The sequence below is a fragment of the Mugil cephalus genome, chromosome 15, assembly GCF_022458985.1.
Source record: "Mugil cephalus isolate CIBA_MC_2020 chromosome 15, CIBA_Mcephalus_1.1, whole genome shotgun sequence".
Classification (NCBI taxonomy): Eukaryota; Metazoa; Chordata; class Actinopteri; order Mugiliformes; family Mugilidae; genus Mugil; species Mugil cephalus.
Window position 1 is genome coordinate 223,793 of NC_061784.1, and position 22,040 is coordinate 245,832.

General features: G+C 39.9%; 1 protein-coding gene across 2 annotated transcripts in view; it reads right to left on the reverse strand.

Moving 5' to 3' along the window:
- The window catches only part of trpc6a (transient receptor potential cation channel, subfamily C, member 6a), a 69,023-nt gene extending 49,332 nt beyond the window's left edge, over positions 1–19,691 (reverse strand). For both annotated transcript variants that reach the window (XM_047607541.1, XM_047607539.1), the window contains exons 1-2: positions 19,528–19,691; positions 7,975–8,303 (exon numbers count right to left, since the gene is read on the reverse strand). In XM_047607541.1, coding sequence (XP_047463497.1) covers positions 7,975–8,303; positions 19,528–19,667 — 469 coding nt within the window. In that variant the 5' untranslated portion in view covers positions 19,668–19,691. The remainder of the gene's footprint in view (positions 1–7,974; positions 8,304–19,527) is intronic.
- Positions 19,692–22,040: the final 2,349 nt, after the last annotated feature.

Here is a 22,040-nt window from a genome sequence, read left to right on the forward strand (position 1 = left end):
ATTCTTCTGCATCCCTATAGTGCCAGAGTGTAGACACCTGTTTGCGTTCACTTTTGAAGGGAAGCAATATACCTATACTAGATTACCACAAGGCCTCACGGATAGTCCTTCCCTGTTTAACCACTCACTATGGGTTCTAATGTCCAAATTCCAAAATTCCAAATTCCGTTGTTGCAATCATGTTGTATATTGCAATATGTTGATGACATTCTGATCGCAGGCGAGACTGAGGAAAACGTAGCACAACTGACAGCCGCTTTGCTCATGTGGGTTTAAAGGGTTTAAAGTATTCAAATCGAAATTACAAAACTGCAGAGCTCGAGTGGTGTTCCTCGGGAGAATAATTTCAGGACAGGGGGTAGGTATGACAGCGAACCACAAAACAACATACTTTCATATGCAAAACCTAGAGACAAATGATGGCCTTTTGGGGATGGCAAATTACAGTAAAAATTACATATCAGAGTACGCTGAAACTGTGTCCCCGTTAAGGAGACTCATTACAGATACAGGACATAGCCAGCTAAAAGCTAACCTTACCTGGACTAAGAAAGCGGAAGAGGCCTTCATCACCTTAAAACAACAGCTAGCACAGGCTAGCCAGCTCGCCGCTCCTGATTTGGGGAAAATGTTTGAACTTGATGTGAAAGAAAAAGATGGTTTTGTGAGCTCCATACTGTGGCAGCCCGGAGCTCACTGGAGGAGAGTGTTATGCTATTATAGCACTAAATTAGAACCAGTGGAAAAAGGCCATCCTACTTGCAGCAGAGCCTTATGTGCTATAGCTAAAGCACTAAAAGGGACAGCTCACATCACACGAGGACAGGACATCACAGTACACACAAACCACGCGGTAACGAGCTACATTTCCTGCCAAAAGTTTACCCTAAGCCAACAAAGGACCAGTAGAATGCAGGAGATGTTGCTCCAGCCAAATATGCATTATGTCAGTTCAGAAAACAACATGGCTGCTCCTTTAACCAGTGAAATACCACATGACTGTGAAAACTTGGTTAGAGAACAAATGAACATCTTTCCCAACATAGTCACCGACAGCTGATGCCGACAATCTGTTTACAGATGATCATATTCATGTAATACCAGGAGGAGGTATAATTGCCTCCTATGCTGTAGTCGGCAGGAAGGCCTCTCCGATAAAAGAACACATGTGGATCACCTTAGAAGCAGATATACTACCACCTCCAGCTTCCGCACAATTAGCAGAAATTATAGCTATAACTCGAGCATGTGAACTAAGTGAGGGAAAGGAAGTGAATATCTACACCGACTCCGCTTATGCTGTGAAAGCGGTACATGTAGATCTAAAACAATAGATGAGAACAGATTTCCTCACCAGTACGGGCAAACCTGTGAAACACATGATTCAAATGATGAAGTTACGAGAAGCTCTCTCCAAACCCCACAAGGCAGCAATTATAAAATGTTCAGGACACCAACCAGGGACGGGTATGACAGCACTAGGCAACAATGCAGCTGATGAAGCGGCTAAAAAGGTGGCCGGCTATGAAGAAAAACTCAGCAAAACTTTACAAATGATCTTAAAAGGAATGAAGGAAGAAAGCAATGAGACTATGGAACAGAAAGTCATTAGTGAAGTGTTGAGTATGCAAGCTGAAGCAGCCCCTCATGAGAAACAGGCGTGGGTTGAAAAAGGTGCCAGTAAATGTAAAATAACAGGCATATGGAGGTCACATGATGGGAGAATTGTCACCTCCTCTACCTTGCTGATGATGTTATGTGAAGAGGGACACAAAAGGGGACATCAATCAGGAAGAAGGCTTACTGAAATGATAGGGCAGAAGTGGTGGCATCCCTATCTATCAGAAGTGTGTAAATATTTTGTAGATACATGTTCCAGTTGCTCCAAGTTTAACCCACGAGCAACTCTTAAGATGGGGGCGTGGGATGGGAGCGTTTCCCGTCCCAAACAGACCATGGCAAGAAGTGGTGATTGACATGGTCTGAAATGGGGAGTAATCAGAGAGTAAAAGGCTGTAGATATTTGCTTGTTTGTGTTGATACTTTTTCTAGATGGGTGGAAGCTAAACCCACCAGAACTGAGACAGCTCAAGAGGTCATAAATTGGTTGATATATGACTTAATACCTCACTACGGGGTCCTAGAAAGTATCTGTTAGGATAATGGGACCCATTCTATGGAAGAGTCCTTAAAGTTGGACAGAGGCTAAACCTCTGGTCCCATTCCCATTGAGATCCAGCCCAAGCAACACAACAGGACTCTCACCTCACGAGCTGTTGACAGGAAGAAAGATGCCCTGTCCATTTACAAATAACCTGCATAGTGGCGAAGCTACTGACCTGGCTAGTCAGGAGAAAGAGATGCAGGAAGCTGTTTAGTTTTCTTCTCCCTGGGTACAGAAAATCCTTAAAAAAGGAGCCCACTGGAGCTCCACCGGAGGAGATAAAAGAAGGAGAGAGGATTTTTTGTAGCGGGAAGGCGAGAGTCTGTATCTTCCCCTCCATCTTTCTCCATCTTTGCTTCGGCCAGTCACTGTGTCCAAAATTGCGAGGCGGACCAATCGCGGTCCGCCATTTCCATCTTTCCGACGGCCAATCACGACGGCGCATCTCCAAAATTCAACCGGCCGGCCTTCACGCAGGCGCAGAAGACCTCTACTGTCATTTCAAATTTACCGCCTCGAATGACTGGAAAGACGTCCAACCTTCAGCTGCCTGTAACTACAAAAGGTAAATATGTGGCTAATATCGTTGTATTCCATCAACTGTCCAGCTTGCTCGGTGTTAACTTTTCATTCATCGCAAAACGTAAACACGCTCCTTTATAATGTTGTATTAAATAAACTAGCGGGTAGCTAGGCAGATATTAATAATATATTAAAGAGAGAAACAACTATTAAAAGAAACGACTTTGACGTGGCATCGCGTCTGTAGTTCAAACGTGACCGTTTTGCTCCGACAGCGACGTAGTTACTACAACTCCCGGTAACGTACAGTAACGCTGTATCACTGTAACGTGCTGCTTATCAGTATGCCAGTATGACGTCAGAGTATGAGAGTATGTTCTTATGTACTTTTAGCATAACATCATGAATGAAATCTGTATAGTTTTCACTTCTGTTGTCACAAAAGTCTTGAATATTCACTGTTACCAGTTAATAATAAGCTACAGTAACGTTAGGCAGTAAATCTGTCTACTGTCTACATTCACTTCTGCTGTAACCACTGTCTTCAATATGCACCGCTGCTACTGGTAGGCTACTAGTTGATAATAAACTACGGTATGAATGAAATCTGTATAATATTCACTTCTGTTGTCATAAATAATAATAAATATATAATATGTAGGCTACTGCTGTTAGTTTATAATTAGCTGTTTGTTTGTGTGATTGTATGCAAGTAAGAACCTACGGTGTGCACAAGTATCTGTGTATTAGTAAGTTACAAAAGTGTGCACATTGTTCATATTTGTGTTATGAGCAAATATTAGCTGTATTGGTATAAATATCATTTTCCTGTTCATAGCAGATGGCTTCCAAACAAAAAAAAACATGGGGCCGTGGGAGAGGAGGAGTGGAGATCAGGCGTTTGGCTCTGAGGCAGGAAACAGACCAGCACCTCGTCAGAAGAAGTGGCATGATCTATGTCTGAAGGTAAACCTGGACAGAGTGATATGTGTATCATATTAAATGTAAAGCTATGACATATTTAAAGGGAGCACCTTCTTATTTGCTGTCAAACAAAGAGATTGAGAAATGCCCAATGCACATGAGGGGACAGATGTCACTGTTTGGAGGTGCACAGAGCTGTAACTGTGGTTTTCATGTAAAGAACATATCTGAAGTCTCTTATGACGTGCTGGTGTTCAATTCTGTTGTATTACAATTTGTTTTTATCTTGTCTGTGAACCTCTAGCCTTCCAGTTCGCTCCCTGTCTCAGTGCATCCAGGAACCTCATGTACAGTGGCACAGCAGCCAGGGCCTTCACCTGCTGAGACGCTACAGCCAAGACCCTCACCTGCGGGTTCACCACCACCAAAGGATGTCTCCTCAGCTAGTGGTGAACCTTGGCATCAGTAAGTAATGCTGATATTTACATTATTATTATTAGAATTATTATTAATATAACTCCGGCTTCCTCCCACCTCCGAAGACATGCTCATTAGGCTGATTGGTGACTCTAAATTGACCCTCGGTGTGAGTGTGAGTGTGAATGGTTGTGTGTCTCTGTGTTAGCCCTGTGATAGACTAGCGACCTGTCCAGGGTGTACCCCGCCTCTCGCCCGATGCCAGCTGAGATAGGCTCCAGCAACCCCCACGACCCTAGTGCAGGATTAAGTTATACGGAAGATGAGATGAGATGAGATTATTAATATACTCAACTATAAAAAAATGTCCCAGTTAAGGCCATTTTTTTCTTTTTGTTAGTTTACAAAGCCACGGTTTGGTGGCTCTCATGGTGCCATGTTAAAGCCAAACTTAAGTTTGGCTGGGAAGCATTCACCTAAGGTAATGTAAAGAGAATGATACATAGATAGACTTTGATTTAATAAATACACTGGTACACTGTTATTGTTTTCATGTAGCAGTAACTATAGTGGGGCTTTCATGCATTCATTCCATGTTTAATTGATTTGGTTTTATTGACTGCTGTGCCAATAATGATAGATTCATTCATTCATTACCATCTATGGTTATCATATAATGTGAACTGTGCCTTCATTCCCTCAGACCTCTGATGTATCCAGCCCCATCACAAGCCCCACAAAAAGAAAAGTGTCACCACCTGGACGCACACTGTTTCTCCTGTCTCTCTTCCTCCTTCTCCTGTTCCTGTATCAAGCCCAGCTTCTTCCATTTTGCCCTCCACTGCTACAGCTGTAAGAACATATTCTACTACACTTGAAACATAGATTGTTATCATATCTATGTTTTAAACTTATTATTTTAAGTATTTTATTTTATTTTTATTAAGTGTTATCTGCCACCTCCTCCTGTGTCTCCACAGGAACCCCCTCTGCTCCTCTCACCTTGCCATTGCCTAAAAATGTGGGGTTGCACCTGTTTCAGATGCTGCCTGGCTGCCCATAAAGCTGCTGAAGACCATACATTTCAGCAGCCCTGTGGAAAGACCAGCGTCTGCGCAAAGACCCGAAACTGTGGTATGATCCAACAGAGCCATCCCTCATATACTATCAGGTCGTCACTCCTGAGCGCTTTTTCCACCACCAACTTCTCTCATGGAAAAAACATGGTGTGACATTCTTTGTCAATATGTATATAATGTTAATAGTTTTAAAAGAAAAAAGTCTTAATTTGCTGCTGTTCTATTTTGTTTTTTTAACTTTAACACACGTGTTTGTGTGTGTGGGAAATTTGTAATAAATTTGTTACATTTCAGTGAGTGTCTTAATTTTTTTCTGCAAAAATGCAAACTCACTCATAGAAAACGATAACATTGTTGCAGTACTTAATTCCGAAATATTAAAATGACTATAAAAGTACATTTAGTTTCATGTGATAACACTTGGTAGTAGTCTGTGTTAAAGGCCAATGGTGGAATCGAACCGGCGACCTTTGGATCAAGAGCCTCCTATGCTATTCTGCAGTTAAGCGTCATGTTTGGTTAGATTTCTCAAATTAATAGACCAGAATATGTGTGCTTTTACTTGTGATGGACAGCAGAGACACTAATAACTACAGGCTCCTTCCATTTTTTCTCATTTTTTCAAAATGTCCTCTCTTTTCCTTCTTTTTCCTTCTTCCCCCTTCTTCCCCCTCTTTCCTTCTTCTTCCCCCGCCTATCCAGACTATTGTTCCCCAGCTACTTTGACCCATTGGTGACGCTAGACCGTACTTACTAGCAACATGTGACTCAGTCAAATTAAATATACCACTGTTCTTAAGCTCTTACCATACGGTTCTATGGGCTGCCATGAAAGAAGAAGGCGGAAGAAGGCGGAATAATAATAATAATAATAACACTAACAAAAACAATGGGTTTCCTGCAGCTTCCCTGCTTGGACCCCCAAAAATGTAGAATCGCAATGGGTTCCTCGCAGCTTCGCTGCTTGGACCCCAATAACACTAACAAAAACAATAATTTTTTACACACCTGCCTAACACCTTTGCACAGTACTGTAGGTCAGTTTTGTACAGTGGCTGAGAGAGCTCAACATGCTGCAACTTGAGAAAATGTGTGCAAAACAGAACACAACTGAAAACAGAAATGTGATGCAACTCAACACCAGCAACTCAAAGTGTGAAGCAAAAACATACTACACCTGCAAGCACTAAAAGTCAATAACCAGATACAGAGTGTATTTATAAAATGTTTACTTAAAATGTTGAAAGTCTGAAATAAAAACACAATAAACCAGCATTTTTATTTTAAGATACAACAATGAAAACAAACGAAGACCTGTTGGAGGAGAAGGAGCAGAAAATCCTATAAAATGTTCATTTCTTTGTGGTGCTTTGTCCATATTGACAGTCCTTGATGAGTGACATCTACTCTTGGTGGAGTACAGTCCAAAATTATGTATAATATTTGGAATGTTGATGATGAAATATTTTTTCGAGGAAATGTGAAATATGGGATAATCATCGTCTACCTACTATATCTGTCCTGTTTGAATCGGAAAGTCCTTATGATAGTCAGTTGGATGTACTGGTTTACCTAAAACAGGCAGCTGACCATGTAAATTGCAAATGAACACGGCCCTGATTCTTGCTGGTTAGGAGGAAGTCCTGGATTCTTGCTCAGGAAGTTCTGAAGAACGCGCTACTTCAATGCCTGGAGCTCCTGCAAAGATAAAGCTCCTTAGGTTACCAAGGAAACTCGACCGTTACTGTATTTCTGCACTTATTTACTGATGGTACTTATTAGTAATATAAACTAATAAATATTAATATAATATTAAAGTAATATAACAGAGATAAATGATCTACTGCCACAATTGTCAACAATAGGTCTAATATTTATTAGTCCCTTAAAAAACAATTAGTGTCATTTATAAAGCAGTGGCACACTTCTAGAGGCCTATAAAATACACTAAACTTAACAAATGAATCATGAGTAATCGTAAAGTAGCAAATATCTGAGAGACAACTTCCACTGGACAATTACATAGCAAACATCTACACAAATCTCCCTCCTTGCTATGCTTATTCAGCCAAACATGTTTAGTGTCAGTCACTTCAATCAGTCAGTCAGTTCCATGGCAAGATAGCGCAAGATAGTCCATTCACATGTGACATGTTCATTTTATTTTAGCAAACTTCCATGAAGCACTAAAGCTGGGTTTATTAATAGACAAATGTCCCGACAAATAAAAACCTAGCTTGCAAAAAACTTCCGTTACATCTCTTCCATTCACCCCACATCACATTACTTACCTTGATGATTGTTTTTCTTTTTCCAGCCTTTTTCTTCCCCACTAGGATAATTTCTTTTTTGTGCCATAATGCTGTTAAATTTTTAAGCATACACGGGAAATAATAAACACTATAGCTACAGATATAGGTACAGGTAAAGATATTTATAAAGACAGATAAAGACATAAAGACACTTTCTGTTTGATTTTGCAGTACATTTTTGTTTTGGTTGTGGTGGGAATATTTTCATTACACCTGTGGACAAATAGATATAAACTTTTCCTAATTTTCTTGTGTTTTATCCATTTGCACATGTTTTCTCAAACTGCAGTATATTGAGCTCCCTTGGGCAGGGTTGCGGTGGAACTTACCACTAACTAAATCCTATCTGATTGATCTCTCAACTACAACACTTGTTCATGCTTTTATGGAATGCCCCTTTAAAAGATGACCATTACATGACTCTCAAGGATTCTAAACATGATGTACATTCGTGTCTGACATTTGTGCAAAACTTATTTTGAGAACTCCAATATCAGCTTCCATGAGTTCAGGAGTCTCAAATGTATTTTTTTCTATCCATAAATGTACATCTTACTGATGGCTAGAAGGAGGGCATCACCCACTCTGGCCAAATCTGCCCTCCCCAGGAGCAGCTCCGTCACCTCCAGATGCTCGTTGGCCACAGCAAGCTGCAGGGCATTTTGTCCCATGTAGTCAACGGCATTGACGTTCAAGTTGGGCACATGGAGCAACATGCGGCGCACCTCCGGTATGTTGCCGTATTCAGCTGCCTCCAGGAAGCGCTGCTCCACGTCTGACAGGCTGACTGTTGGAGCAGAGAACATGTAGGCTGGACCACGGAGAGCCTGGCGTCGTTTTACAGTGGTGAGACGAGCCATGAGCTGCCTCTCAGAGCTGCTGTGACTGTCAGAGAGTCGGGGGACATAAACATAAACAATATTTTGCCCAAGTTGATTTATGGACACAATAACCAAACTTCTACAACAAATGTGTTGGTAACTCACAAGATCAGCTTTGCGAGCAGAGCAGGTGGTCCTTGAGTAAGTCACTGAACCCCCAGTTGTGTGTGTGGCACTGGTGTGTGAATGTGTGTGCTAGACCATTTTAGCACAACACTAAATTTCTCATTAAAATCAACAAATCTGATTTGTCATTTGAGATAGCATGAAGCGGTGACAAAAGACGTATTTGGACAAGATCTGATTGTCAAACTGGGTTACAGATGAGTTACAGTACATTGCAGTATATTTGTAGTCTCTGCTAGTAGTAAACTTGTAGTAGTAAACAGTAGTAAACTGTTTAAAGGGCAATCATTAAAATATTTGGAAATTCTAAATTTTAACCCTTAAAAGTTATTGTAGGACAAGACAACTTTTTCACTTGTAAAAAGGAGTCCCTGCGCAGCTCAGATCTTTTTACTGTTTGTTCAGGCAAGTTTTGCCACACATAATAGATGCAGAATAAAAAATATTCACTTTATTGCAACGTGTCTGAACATTTTTTATTCTGTATTTGTTGTGTGTGGCGAACTTTTTAAAATTTTCATGGGGAAAAGCAAGATTAATTAATTTAACACATATGGTTCCTTGTCCTTAAGTGGTAAACAAATATAAATGCGTATTTAGTCCAGGGGTGTCCAAATTGTTTTCCTGAGGGCGGCATATAGAAAAATATACCAAGGACCGGGCAACTCACTAGATGTGAAGTATACTGTCTCACTTCTTATGCATGAATAATGCCAAACTTAATTAAATGCAAGTAAATTACAGCGAGTAAAATAAGTATTGTACACACCACAATTTTTCATAGTAAACCTATTTCTAAAGGTGCTATTGACATGAAAATTACCAGGTGTTGGTAACGGCCCAAGTAATCCACAAGTAATCCAGTGTTGGGCACGTTAAGTAATTGGTTATAGTTACTTCTCCCAAAAAGTAACTGAGTTAGCAACTCCAGTTGCATAGAGTAGAATTGCATAGACATGTACTAACACATATATAATATTTATTGCACCTCAGACCCTAACTGGTAGACATATACCACTTTCACATTGAAAATCCCGGGTCTACCCAGGTCAACTTGCCTTTGGTGCTTTCACATCGGCAAAAGTGGGATAGGACCTGCCGCTGTGAGAGCTGCGTGCCTGTTTTTAGCTCTCTCATACTTCATCACGTACATTGCAGATGACGCTGCAGTTTCTTGACCTGTCAAACCCCTGCTTCTTCAAAAGGCTGCTGATATTAGAATAAATCGCTTTGTCCTACACAGTTCCCGCACTGCCACGATCTTTAAAAAAGTGTGGGATATCACTATACAAGTTGTATATAAACACAGTTACACAGTCGCCGTTCATCTATGCGCTTCCGTTAACAATTGTGTAACAACACATTTGATTTGTTTGACTGAAAAAAGTAACTAAAATCTCTGCCCTTCAGAGATCAGTCTTTATGGGAGTAGATCAAAACTTGTTTTTGAGCTGAAGCTTCCACAATGATGCAGTCTGTCAGGCTGTCGATCAAAATTTAACAGGCAGATATATCAACATCAGAGCAAAAAACTTGGGTCGAAGCGGGTTTTTCGCACGATGTGAAAGGGGCTATACTACTGTACTTGAAGTATTTTCTTCATCACAAAAATGTACACTTCACATTTACATTTTTTCCTTTTACCTCAAGGATATTGAAGTAATGCCTGTACTTCCACTTTGAAAAGGCCAGCTTTTCCTCTACACTCGTCATTATCACGAAAGCTTACTCCACTCCACCTTAGCCAGTCATCATCAACTATGTGGTGCAGGTGTCTCGCCCCTCCCTCCTGTCATTGCCATTGGCTGAGAACCAAGTTGGATGCCAACAGACAGCTTTAGTCTTACCAAAAATTCTCCTCAGTTTCTCTGATACACCAGCTATGTAGGGGATGGTGATGTTCTTCCTTTTGCTGTGCTCTTCTTCCCTGTCCTTCCTGGGATATCTTTTTGAGCCTTTGACAAAGAGTTTGTTTAATGTGTTTTCCCTCCTTGTCCTTGCCCTCCTGTTTTGGTAAACACTGCATCCCAGTTTATTTCAAACCTGGAAACACACTAAGACAGAAACTGGTCCACCCCAAAGACAAAACACCTAGACAGAAACAGAGTAATGTTCTGTATGCGGTTCAGTGTAGCGAGGAATGTACAGACTTGTACATTGGGGAAACTAAACAACCCATCCACAAGTGCATGGCCCAACACAGGAGAGCCAGCTCATCAGGAAACGACTCAGCAGTCCACCTCCACCTGAAGGACAAAGGACACTCCTTTGAGGATACCAACGTCAAAGTCCTGGCCAGAGAGGACAGATGGTTTGAGAGAGGAGTTAAGGAAGCCATCTATGTCAAAGTGGAGAAACCTTCTCTAAACAGAGGAGGTGGACTGAGATTTAATTTACCAACTATTTATAATTCAGTTTTGACTTCTGTCCCCAAGAAGTTTCAAAAACATTCACACTTTGAGCCTCCAGGCTCCCATGGGCAATAGCCTCGTTAGAGCTCTATTCATAGAATAAGTTAGCCTAGGCACACAGCTCCCCCCATTCAAGGACAGGTAAGTACCAGCCATTATGGTAATTAGTGACCCCAGTTTCTGGTCAAGCAAGTTTCAGTTTATTCCTATTTAAACCTCAATTTCCCACTAGTTTATCAGAACTGGAGAAGCTACTCGGATGAGTGGCGAAACGTCTTCAAGAAATTCTACAAGTCCAGCTGACCTTATTCAATGCTTTTTTGGACTACCATGACCTGGATGACTGAAAACCTTCACAGACACTTAGCACAGTTAGCCCACATTTAGCACAGTTAGCATACGGTTAGCACAGTTAGCACAGTTAGCCTGTGTGTGAGAATGTAATGCGTGCTTTTGCGTGCATGTTTGTACATCCTACTTCTCTTCCTGAGTGTATCTGTAACTGTAATAACATAAAGTTTCCTGTGTGTTTGTGTGTGCATGTGTATGTGTGGGGTGCGCTTGCGCGCCTGTGTATGTGTGTGTAGCTCTAATAACATAAAAACAACACAGTAGCTAGATTGGCCCAGCCAATCACGGGACTTGAATCCAATTGAAAATCTATGGAAAAAACTAAAAATCAGAGTTCATAGAAGAGGCCCACAGAACCTTCAAGATTTGAAAACTGTTTGTCTGGAAGAATGGGCCAAAATCACACTTGAGAGCAATGCATGTGACTAGTTTCTCCATACAGGACGCATCTTGAAGCTGATTTTTACCAACAAAGGCTTTTGTACAAAGTATTAAATATCAGTAAACGTGTTCAATACTTTTTCCCTGTGTCATTTGACATTATTACACATAATTTGTGAACTTATTTGTTTTGGTCTCTTTCTATGTATGGATTACCTGGGTTGTTGCCAACCACCTTTAGAAATGTGTTTACTATGAAAAATTGTGATGTTTTCAATACTTATTTTACCCGCTGTACATTTGATAATTGAACATGTTTGAAGAGGAAAAAAAACTCCATCAGAGCTCTCCATTAGATTTTCATTTTTTTTTTTATTTTATTTACAAAAAGGTTGACAGGTCATTCTCTCAGTGACAGCCTCAGATAGTTTCTTAGGGTGCTGATCCCTCTTCAGTGTCCTTTATGAAGGGAGAGACAAGAGAAATAGTCGATGTGGATATTTCAAGCTTATTATACAAATCAATTATTGATCTTGTTAACACATCAACTAACGTTTGTTAAAAATTATCATCAACTTTAATAGACTTATTGAGTTGTATCATTTTAACTCACCTGTAATGGGCGGAATGTTGCGCACAGTGGGAGCAGTGATGCTGCACTTTGGTCTGAAGGACAGCTGGCAGGTCAGGGGTAAATTTAGTGGCTGAGATGCGAAGCACATCACAGAGATGACTGTTGGCCATTTTGGTTCCAATCTAAAAACCCTAGTCCCTACATCCGTGTTTCATTTGGCGCACTGCTACACCCATCTGTACTTCACTGGCTGTGCAAGTATGTTTGGCCTGTGCTTAACCACCTTAACCAGCCACAACTCAGAAGACTCAATAAGAGGCCTTGTTGTTGAAGCCTAGGAGGATGACTTTTCAGCTGCACAAGCTCACCGAATCTAACCTAGTGTCTTTGTTTCATGAGTGAGCGCTTTGTGGGATTAACCCGGTAAGCATCCTGCTTAATGGGTGGATGATCACCGACTTCAATGTCATGGGAAAGGACAGTGGTTATAAACAATTATGCCGAAAACATACATGAAGGCAATGCATGTGAGTTGCATCATTTCAGTCCACTACCAGTGCAGTGAACTGTCAATATTTCAAGGGGCTAACATGGTAGATTGGGTTCAGAAGTCTTGAAACAAAGCAATGCGCCACACAATGCTCTTTATATTTAAACTAAATATTAGGTGGCAAACAGAAAGGCAGTGCAAGTGAGTTCCATAAGTGCTCAGATGGACCGTAGTGGTAGCTCTTTCATTAATGCAATGAAAGAGCAACAATGTTCTATATTCCAAGGAGCTGACAAGGTAAACTGTGTTGGTTCAGACTTATCATATATGCCAACAGTTCACTGATAGAGTCTGTTTTTAGGGACTTGGGCTTTCTTAGAGAATTTTTGGAGCACTTCAAAAGTATACCACAGTTCAGTGGAATAGTTGAGGTTCAAAGCATACATTAAGCCAAACAACATTGCAGCACCAAATGCAATGTTGTCCAGATCAAGCAGTACCATCTAGCCTTCAAGGACAACCCCGATGTGCTGTGGTTTACTGGAGGCTAGTGATGTAACGTTCCGTATTGAGGCTTCGAAGCATGTGCCAAGTAGGGGAGGGGGCGTTACCACGATGCGCGTATCAAGGCTTGCTTCATTTATGGGAGGAGCTGAAAATGATGACGTCCGAAGCCTCGCTGCCCGGCTGATATCACGTGACTGATTTGGGAAGTGGTTCGCCTAAGACCTGCCACAGTGGATAAACTGTTGTTTTTTTAAAAAAAAAAACAATGATGTGTCCCCTAAACCATAATCACTGGCCATACCTCAACGTTACAAAAGCACAATCATTGCTTACCATACCCCAACCCCAACCACCCTCACCTCACTGTAAATGATCGGTTCCATTTCCATCATTTCCAAATAATCATTTTCTATACTGCCAGTATATATATATATACACAGTATACTGCCATCACTACAATATACATGTTTTGCATACTTCTTTATTTTGCTGACAGTTTTATTCACATGCTTTCTGCAAAATGCCACACACTTCAAACTCATGCCAACTAATATTTTTGCGTCCATTAGATAGTAGATGTCCTACTAGAGCAAATGAAGCTTCAAGAAGCTTCAAGAAGCTTTGGAGTGAACCAACTGGATGAAAGGCTTCAATGCTTCATGAAGCTTCATCTGCCCATTACTACTGGCAGCATCTCCTGGCCTGACAATGTATATCCCTACTCTGGTGTCCTCAATGGATCCTTGGATGGCTTCATCATCAGTCTACAGAGTGTACAGTCACAAAAGGCACCAATTAAAAACACATGAATATATGACTACAAGTATTATGCTGTAATGTCCGAATACTTGGTGAGTTTCAGTAAGAAACTTGTTTTGTGATTGGCCTGTGTTAATTCTTTTATTACAGCATTATGCTGATATGTATGTACCACATATCTATTTCGATTTAAAAGCCCTCTACCATAACTTTTCAGATGAAAGCTATGGTTTATGGTCTGCACCTTAACCTAGAGGAGGCACCTCCTTCGATGCCAAAACTTGTAGACATCCGAAAAGTGACAAGCATCACAAGCCAAATACTTGGGAATCATGGGCTTAATATTTTAGAATTTGCTGTATTTCAGCAAAGTAAGGCATTAGCTCAAAAAACACTAGCAGGACAGAGACACATCCTACCTGTCCTGGAGAGGGCTCAGCGGAGAAAGAGCAGAAAAGCCGCTTTACAATACAGTCAATGCTTTACGGCCAGTGGGTGAAGCTGGGGAGGGAGGTGGCTGGGTGGGGTCAGAGGTCAGGGGTCATGGACTAAGGAATGACATTTCTACAATAATAATAATATTAATAAAGCGGCTTTTCTGTCCTTTATCCGCTGAGCCCTCTACAGGACAGGTAGGATGTGTCTCTGTCCTGCCAGTGTTTTGTGAGCTAATGCCTTACTTTGCTTACATGAAGCACATGTTTTACGTATTAAAGCAATGATTTCGAATCATTAAACGCAAGAATATGAAAACGATCTAATTTGTGTGTTAAAACTAGGCGTGTCTGGTAACTTTCATGTAGCTAGCTTAAGCCACCTACGGGTAATCTGCGGTGCCTGCATGATATATGGTAACATAATGACTCATTAGGCTGCTTTAAACAAAAAAAACGTGATCTGTTTATTTGTTTTTAATCAAACTTTTCTGCATAAAAACAAACCCAGCTAGAGCACTAAAGATTTGCCTCTGTTCTTCTTGTAGTTACTGTCAAACCATCTCCTGACCTCTGACCCTGAATCACCTCACCAACTCAAAGGCACTTTTAAGAGCTACATCTCTATGACCACGCCGTGCCACTTTTGTGGCCCGTTTCACGTGTTTCATGTGTTTGTGTAATGTGCTCAGAGTATTGTTTAAATGAAAATAAAGTGAACTAAATGCATTCCTTTTGTCTTTACTGTCCAGGCTCTCATTTCATTGTGACTCATATTTGTTTATAATAATCTTATATCTATTTATAACAACACCTCATTTGAACTAATTTACTTAAAGCTGACAAATGATATTAACATAGTCATTTATAATATTGTGCATATCAGGTAAACATGCCAGAGTCAGGACTTAGTTCATTGCACCTTTTAATTACTCATAGTAACTTATATCTGTTAATAATAATGTCATATTCTTGTCACTTTACTTAGAGCTGACAAATAGCACTTATGATATTGCATAGCTGTTTATAACTGTGTGCTGTAGGGAGATGTATACATTATTATACTTTATTACATATACTTATAGCTACAGATATAAAGGACTATAGTAGTAGTCAAAACTCATTATGCATCACTATGCACATTTATCAAAGCAAAGTAGTTATGATGCATCATAAAACTAACAAGTGACTAGGCAGATATTGACATATTTATAATGCACTATTCAGATTGAAATTGTCATTCATACCCAGTTGTCATAATGCATCATGAAGTTGGTTATGACGACTTGTGAATATGTATAGATGTAATAATGACCATTATAATGCTTTATAGACACCTTATAAAATATTATGAGTGCATTCATAGGGTATTATAAATACAACCTTCATAGAAAGTGTTACCAGAGAGGGTATACTGACTAACCACGCTAGCTACTAAGATTTACTTAGCTAAAAATGTGGATCCAGTAAACTGGACAATATGTGTATTCTTGACATTTTAGCACACTGTATACAAAATCTTTAGGTAAATATTTCAGAAATTGATAGCAACATTGTCATTTACATGAATTTTGAAAGTCAAACAAATCAAAAAAAATAATTTTAATAACACTCACCATTAACTACAGAGCCTTTGGAACAGTGCTTTATGCAAAGTGGTCACTGGTCTCTGAACTAGAGCAACACCAAATACCTATTAAAAAAAAATAAATCAATGAATAATTAAAAAAAAACAAAAAAAAAAAAAACATACATTTAAAATTATCATATCCTGTTCCTTTGGATATTCAATTTAGCCTGAATACAAAAAAAGATTATTCTTTTTGTTTGTTTTTTTTGTATGAATTGAATAGTGAAAAACAACATTTGTTTGTCCACTTCTTGAAAAGAAAAATCAAATAAGTAAGAACACAAAAACAACAGTGGGTGTGTCTATTTAGTGGACACATAGCAGACAGGTGTAAACTTCAGTCGAATTCATACTAAATTCAGCAGTGAGGAAGCATCACACAGCTTTAGTGCTTTTGACTGAACAGAAAACATGTTTTGTTCTCCTCAACCTGCAGCTTGCTCGACACTTCCCTCCCTCTTTCTCTCTCTGAGCTGCAGGGACGGTAAGGACAGACTGTTTGTTAGCACCAACATCTGAGCATTGAGCTCAGATCTTGGAGCTACAGTCCATCTAACCTCTCACTCTCAGTATGTGCGTGCGAGGCATTTGTGTATGTGTGTGCATAGACCATTGCTGCTTTGAGCAAAAGTTGGTGTTTATCTTGAAAACCCAGAGTAAAATGGAGAATTGGCCCGCCAGCTCAAACTTGGAAGTTTAATGTCAATTTGAAGAATGATTTTTACTGCTGGTTGCCCCTCCCCAGTAAATTAAGCTGACCTGAATGTTAACTTCATTGTACACAACAATTTTTAGACTTCAGTCTAAATATTTAGGACACAAAACACATGGTGTCTGTACATTTCAATAAGGCCACATATAAAACAACAGTCAATAGTCACCTAGCTAATGAGTGGTAACCTAATCTAGCAATAGCCACTAACTTATTCATGTTGCTAATGGCATGTAACCTTGGCTCAGTGAGACAGTGCATAAAGTCCCTACCTCAGACGTTTTATGAAATAATTTATACTTACTTTGTGGAGAGCCGTCCAAAGTCGCAACCCCAGCAAAAAGATGGCCAACCGCAGTTCTCCCGCCCAAAGCACGACCACCAGGAGGTGGAGTTTCCAGACCAAACATTAATATTTCCTTCTTTTTTAACGTAACTGAAACTTGATGACTTAACATCCCTCAAGATTATAAAAACTCACCATGACTGACATATATTTGGAGGAAGGTAATAAATAAATTGTACTGCATATGCAAACTACAAATTTGAAATCAATCAGTTGGTTAATCAGTTAAACAAGAATGTTTTTTTTGAAGAGTTTCAGTCAGGTTTAAGAGCTCATCATAGTACAGGAACCGCTCGGGTAAAGTTATCAACGATCACCTCATGGCTTCAGATGATGGACTTGTCTTTATACTTGTCCTGCTAGATCTCAGTGCTGCATTTGACACTATTGATCACAGTATTCTACTGCAGAGACTTGAAAGTGTGATCAAGATTAAAGGAACTCCATTAGACTGTTTTGAATCTTATCTGTCAGACTGATTCCAGTTTGTCCATGTAAACAACAATTCCTCTATATATACCAAAGTAAGCCACGGAGTTCCTCGGGTCCTGTGCTAGGACCAATATTATTCATATTATACATGCAATATTATCAGAAAATACAGCATAAACTTCCATTGCTATGCAGATGATACCCAGCTATATTTATCCATGAAACCAGATGAAATTAATCAGCTGGTTAAACTCCAAGCATGCCTTAAAGATATATGCTTGGATGACCTGTAATCTTCTACATTTAAACTCAGACAAAACAGAAGTCATTGTATTTTGCCCTAAACATGTCAGAGATTCATTACCTAATTACCAGGACTGCTTTCTTTCACCTTGGTAATATCATCAAAATTAGGAAAATTCTTTCTCAGAGTGATGCGGAAAAACTAGTTCACGCATTTGCGCCCTCCAGGCTGGATTATTGTAACTCATTACTGTGTGGCTGCCCAAATAGCTCTTTAAAAAGCCTCCAATTGATTCAAAACACTGCAGCAAGAGCACTGACAGGAATTAGCAAGAGAGATCATTTTACTTCAGTATTAGCTTCTCTTCATTGGCTCCCTTTAAAATCTACAATTGAATTTAAAATCCTCCTGCTCACATGCAAGGTCTTGAAAGGCCTAGCTCCATCATATCTGAAAGACCTCATAGAACCTTATTGTCCCAATAATTCACTACACTCTCAAAGTGCAGGTCTACTTGTGGTTCCTAGAGTTTCTAAAAGTAGAATGGGAGGTAGAGCCTTCAGCTATCAGGCTCCTCTCTTGCAGAACCAGCTCCCAGTTGGGTTCGTTTAAGGTCAGGCTTAAGAGTTTCCTTTTTGATAAAGCTTATAGTTAGGGCTGGACTTAACCATCCCTTAGCCATGCTGCTATAGCCTAGGCTGCAGGGGGACAATGCACTGAGGACATGTCCTCTCCTCTCTCCTCTCTGGCTCCTGTCCTCTAATATCTTAGAATTTATTTCTATCTCTTATAATTTATTTTCTATTACTAAGCACTGTGTCTCACTCGCTCTCGCTCTCAGGCCGCAATTGGCCTGCGGACCATAGTTTAGACACCCTGTCCTGTCATATAATAAACAAAAGTCGTTCATGCAGACTAGTATTTCAAACAACAACAAGATGGATAGTAGTACAACTTTTGTAAACCTGTACATAATGTACGCACTACTTATGGTGCAGATATGTTGCGCGCTATCCCTCAGGTGGTTCTTCTACCGGCTCTGTTTACCTTCTTCTGAGATCGACTTTCTTTGATGCTTTTGTTCCGAGGTCATACTCCATCACAATGGTTGCAGCGCATGCGCAGACTTGTTGTCTGGTTAGTAGTCCGATTAAGTGTAAACAGGGCGGAAAAAATCGATTTCCAATTGCGTTGTCTGGGTGTCTTAATCGGATAAGGAAAACTCCTACTATTTCAGAGTAGTAGTACTAGTCAGAGTAATATTTACATGCACTTAAGTTGTCCAGTTAATGTCGAATTAACGGAATAATTAATTTTTTTCACATGCATGTAAACATACTGATTGTAAACATTAATAAATGTTGCATTTTTAGGGGATACTGTTGGTTGTAAACAGATTTGTACACATTTAAATTTCAAAAATCAAGAAATAGACACATGAAGATATTATACATTTGACTTGAATAATTCAGCTCTTACTCCATTTTTGGAAAGGAAACATCCTATATTATTCTTAATATTAGTTTTCGTGCAATGCACTGGTGAGGTGCAGTGAGAAATATCACAACTCATGCTTTGTTCGAAAACCACATAAGATATTCATTTAACATTATATACAACTATATATATATATATATATATATATATATGGTGTTTTTTCTTAAGTGTTTTTCAAATGTCTGTGTATATACAGGTATATACAGTATGCGTGCCTTGAAGCCGGGGGTCTGTAACAGTACTATGTAAAATAATTTTTAGAAAAACAACAGAACATAAACATACCTGCCCACTGCACATCTGTCTGAGCAAGGAATGAAAATGGAAGACTTACCCAAGACATCGTCCAGTGCAACAGTATTCCTCTCCAAAATCATCGTACATCAGCAGGTTGTCACGGCTCCTGGCTCGGGGGCTGTCGGTGCAACCCCCAGACTGGCTATTGCCATGAACTCCTAGTGGTCTGTGGTTCATCCTGAAGGTGATCAATAGAGGGTCTGCTGCTGCTTCACGTAAACGAGTAATGTCAGTGGCATGTCACTCTCTCCCTCCCTCTTTTCCTCTGTTGCCCTGCCCCCTGTTTTTTCTGTTTCCTTGAGAAAGAATGCATCCTTTTGAAATCCATTATACTTTTATTTCTATGTTGCAATGAACTTTACATATGTGGAGGGCAGCACAGTGTTGTGATTGATGGCAATTTTTGTCTGTTTTTTCAGTTGAACCAGTACTTTTTTCTGTTAGGAACCTAATTTATCCCAGAACATCTGTGTGTATACTCTACATACCATTCACATACCCAGCAACATGAAAATGCAGGCAATATAGCATACAACCAAACACATCCAACATATAAAACAACTAAAATAACTTGCAAAGCACAGTCGAGTGGAAATCAGTAAAAAAAAAAAAAAAATGTAATCCTTGCAGAAAGTGCTAAGGGCTAAGTACATAAATAATGAAATTATCCTAAAGAAGCTCTTCGTTAATGTTTTAGACATTTTGTCATTAATGAAAGCAAAATTCTCAAAATATTGTGTCATACCAGTACTTTCGATGCTGGAGTTATTTAATCAGTACTGTTTAGAGTAAACAATGTCAGTGTGCAAGTACATGTGTGCAGGAGTGACTGAAGGCTGATGAACAGCAGATGAGATTCCTCGGGGTTTAAATTCCCAGCAGACTTTGTTTCCTGTGTGCTCCCACTCTCCACTGACCCCCATCCAGTGTGGGAAAACTCTGTATACACTAACACACATACACAGTATATACAGATATACAGATGTGTGTTCATAACTGGCACCCACCCCATTTTTTTTTAGTTGAGTTTTTACACATATATACACACACACACATATATATATATACACATGCAAACACACACATATATATATATATATATTTTTTTTTTTTCATATATGTATATACTGTATGTGTGTATGCATGTAAAGTCTGTTAGTCTTCTTTGTTTCTCTCCCTGCTCCCCAAGTTGACCATTTTTTGTTGGCTTTAGAGTTCAGATTCACGGTAAAACACACCATTATCGGATAAAGGCGAGTCTCTGATGTTTGATTGTGGCAGTAAAAATTGCCTTTTAAGGACCTGATTCGCGAAGATTAGTCAGTTTGGAAGGTTCATGGAGTACAGCGTCACATTTCACAGAGAGGATGGTAGAGGGAAGCAGGGTAAACTCCGACAAACGTCAACAGGGTTACTTTTTGTTAAGACTTCCTCCTCAGAAAATATCTGGGTGTAAACACTGTCAGCCCAAACATACACACTCCTATTAGGAGACACTGACGGACGAATTCCTGGATAATCCCTTTGACTGTCTGTGTGTGTGTGTGTGTGTGTGTGTGTGTGTGTGTGAAGTGCGCAAATACCAGACCACACAAAGGGTCCTGCAGTGTTATCACCCAAATCACACATTATTTGTGTGTGCTGCTAAGACACTAGAGAGGACAAAACTGCCATAAATGACTCTACTGGTCACTGGAGAATTATCTTTGGGTGCTGGAAGCAATCATTTTTACTCAAGTTCTGAACTTACAAGCACTTTGAGTATTTCTGTCTCATTTTTGTGATTTTTATTTCATTTGCAGTCATTGACTGCTGTTACTTCTATTTTGACCTATACAAAGGTCACATCTTTGCCTAAAATAGAATGTAGTGTGCTGCTGTACAGCTCAGAGTTCACTACACAGAGAACTTTATTAAAGGAGGATGTTTCTTCCCTGATCCAAGAGGCTATAAAACCACTGCAGACTTCACTGGACACTGCAATCAACATTGAAGCCTTCCCAGGGCTGTCCCACCTCAGTTGAGTCTGTGGCTGGGGACAACTTCGAAAGATTAAAAGGTAGCAGAGTCTACCACTGAAACCCTCTAAAACCATAACCAGTCACTTCTTGATCGTATTGACAACCTTGAGAATCACTCGCAGAGAGCTAACCTCCTTATATTAAACAATCCTGAAGACAGCAAGGATGGCAAGGATCCCGTTAAGTTCATGTCCAAGGCATTGATTCAAGCGATGGGCCCTGATGTTTTTCCTGCGCTGCCTCAATTGGAGAGAGCCCACTGGACCCCGACCTATGGAGATATCCCCCCACTTGTTCCTGGTCTGTTTCTCCAGATTTCAACAGAAAGAAGCTGCATTGCACTGGGCCAGGAATCATGAGCTGGCGTACCAAGGTACCAGTATAAAAGTTTATCAAGATGTCAGCACAAGTACATATTACAAATGAATTGCAAAGTCTCTGTACAAACTCTACTTGTCAGTAAAACTGACATCAAGACTTGGATGAGCCTCAGCTTCCTCAATCTAAATGACAGCAAGACAGAAGTCAC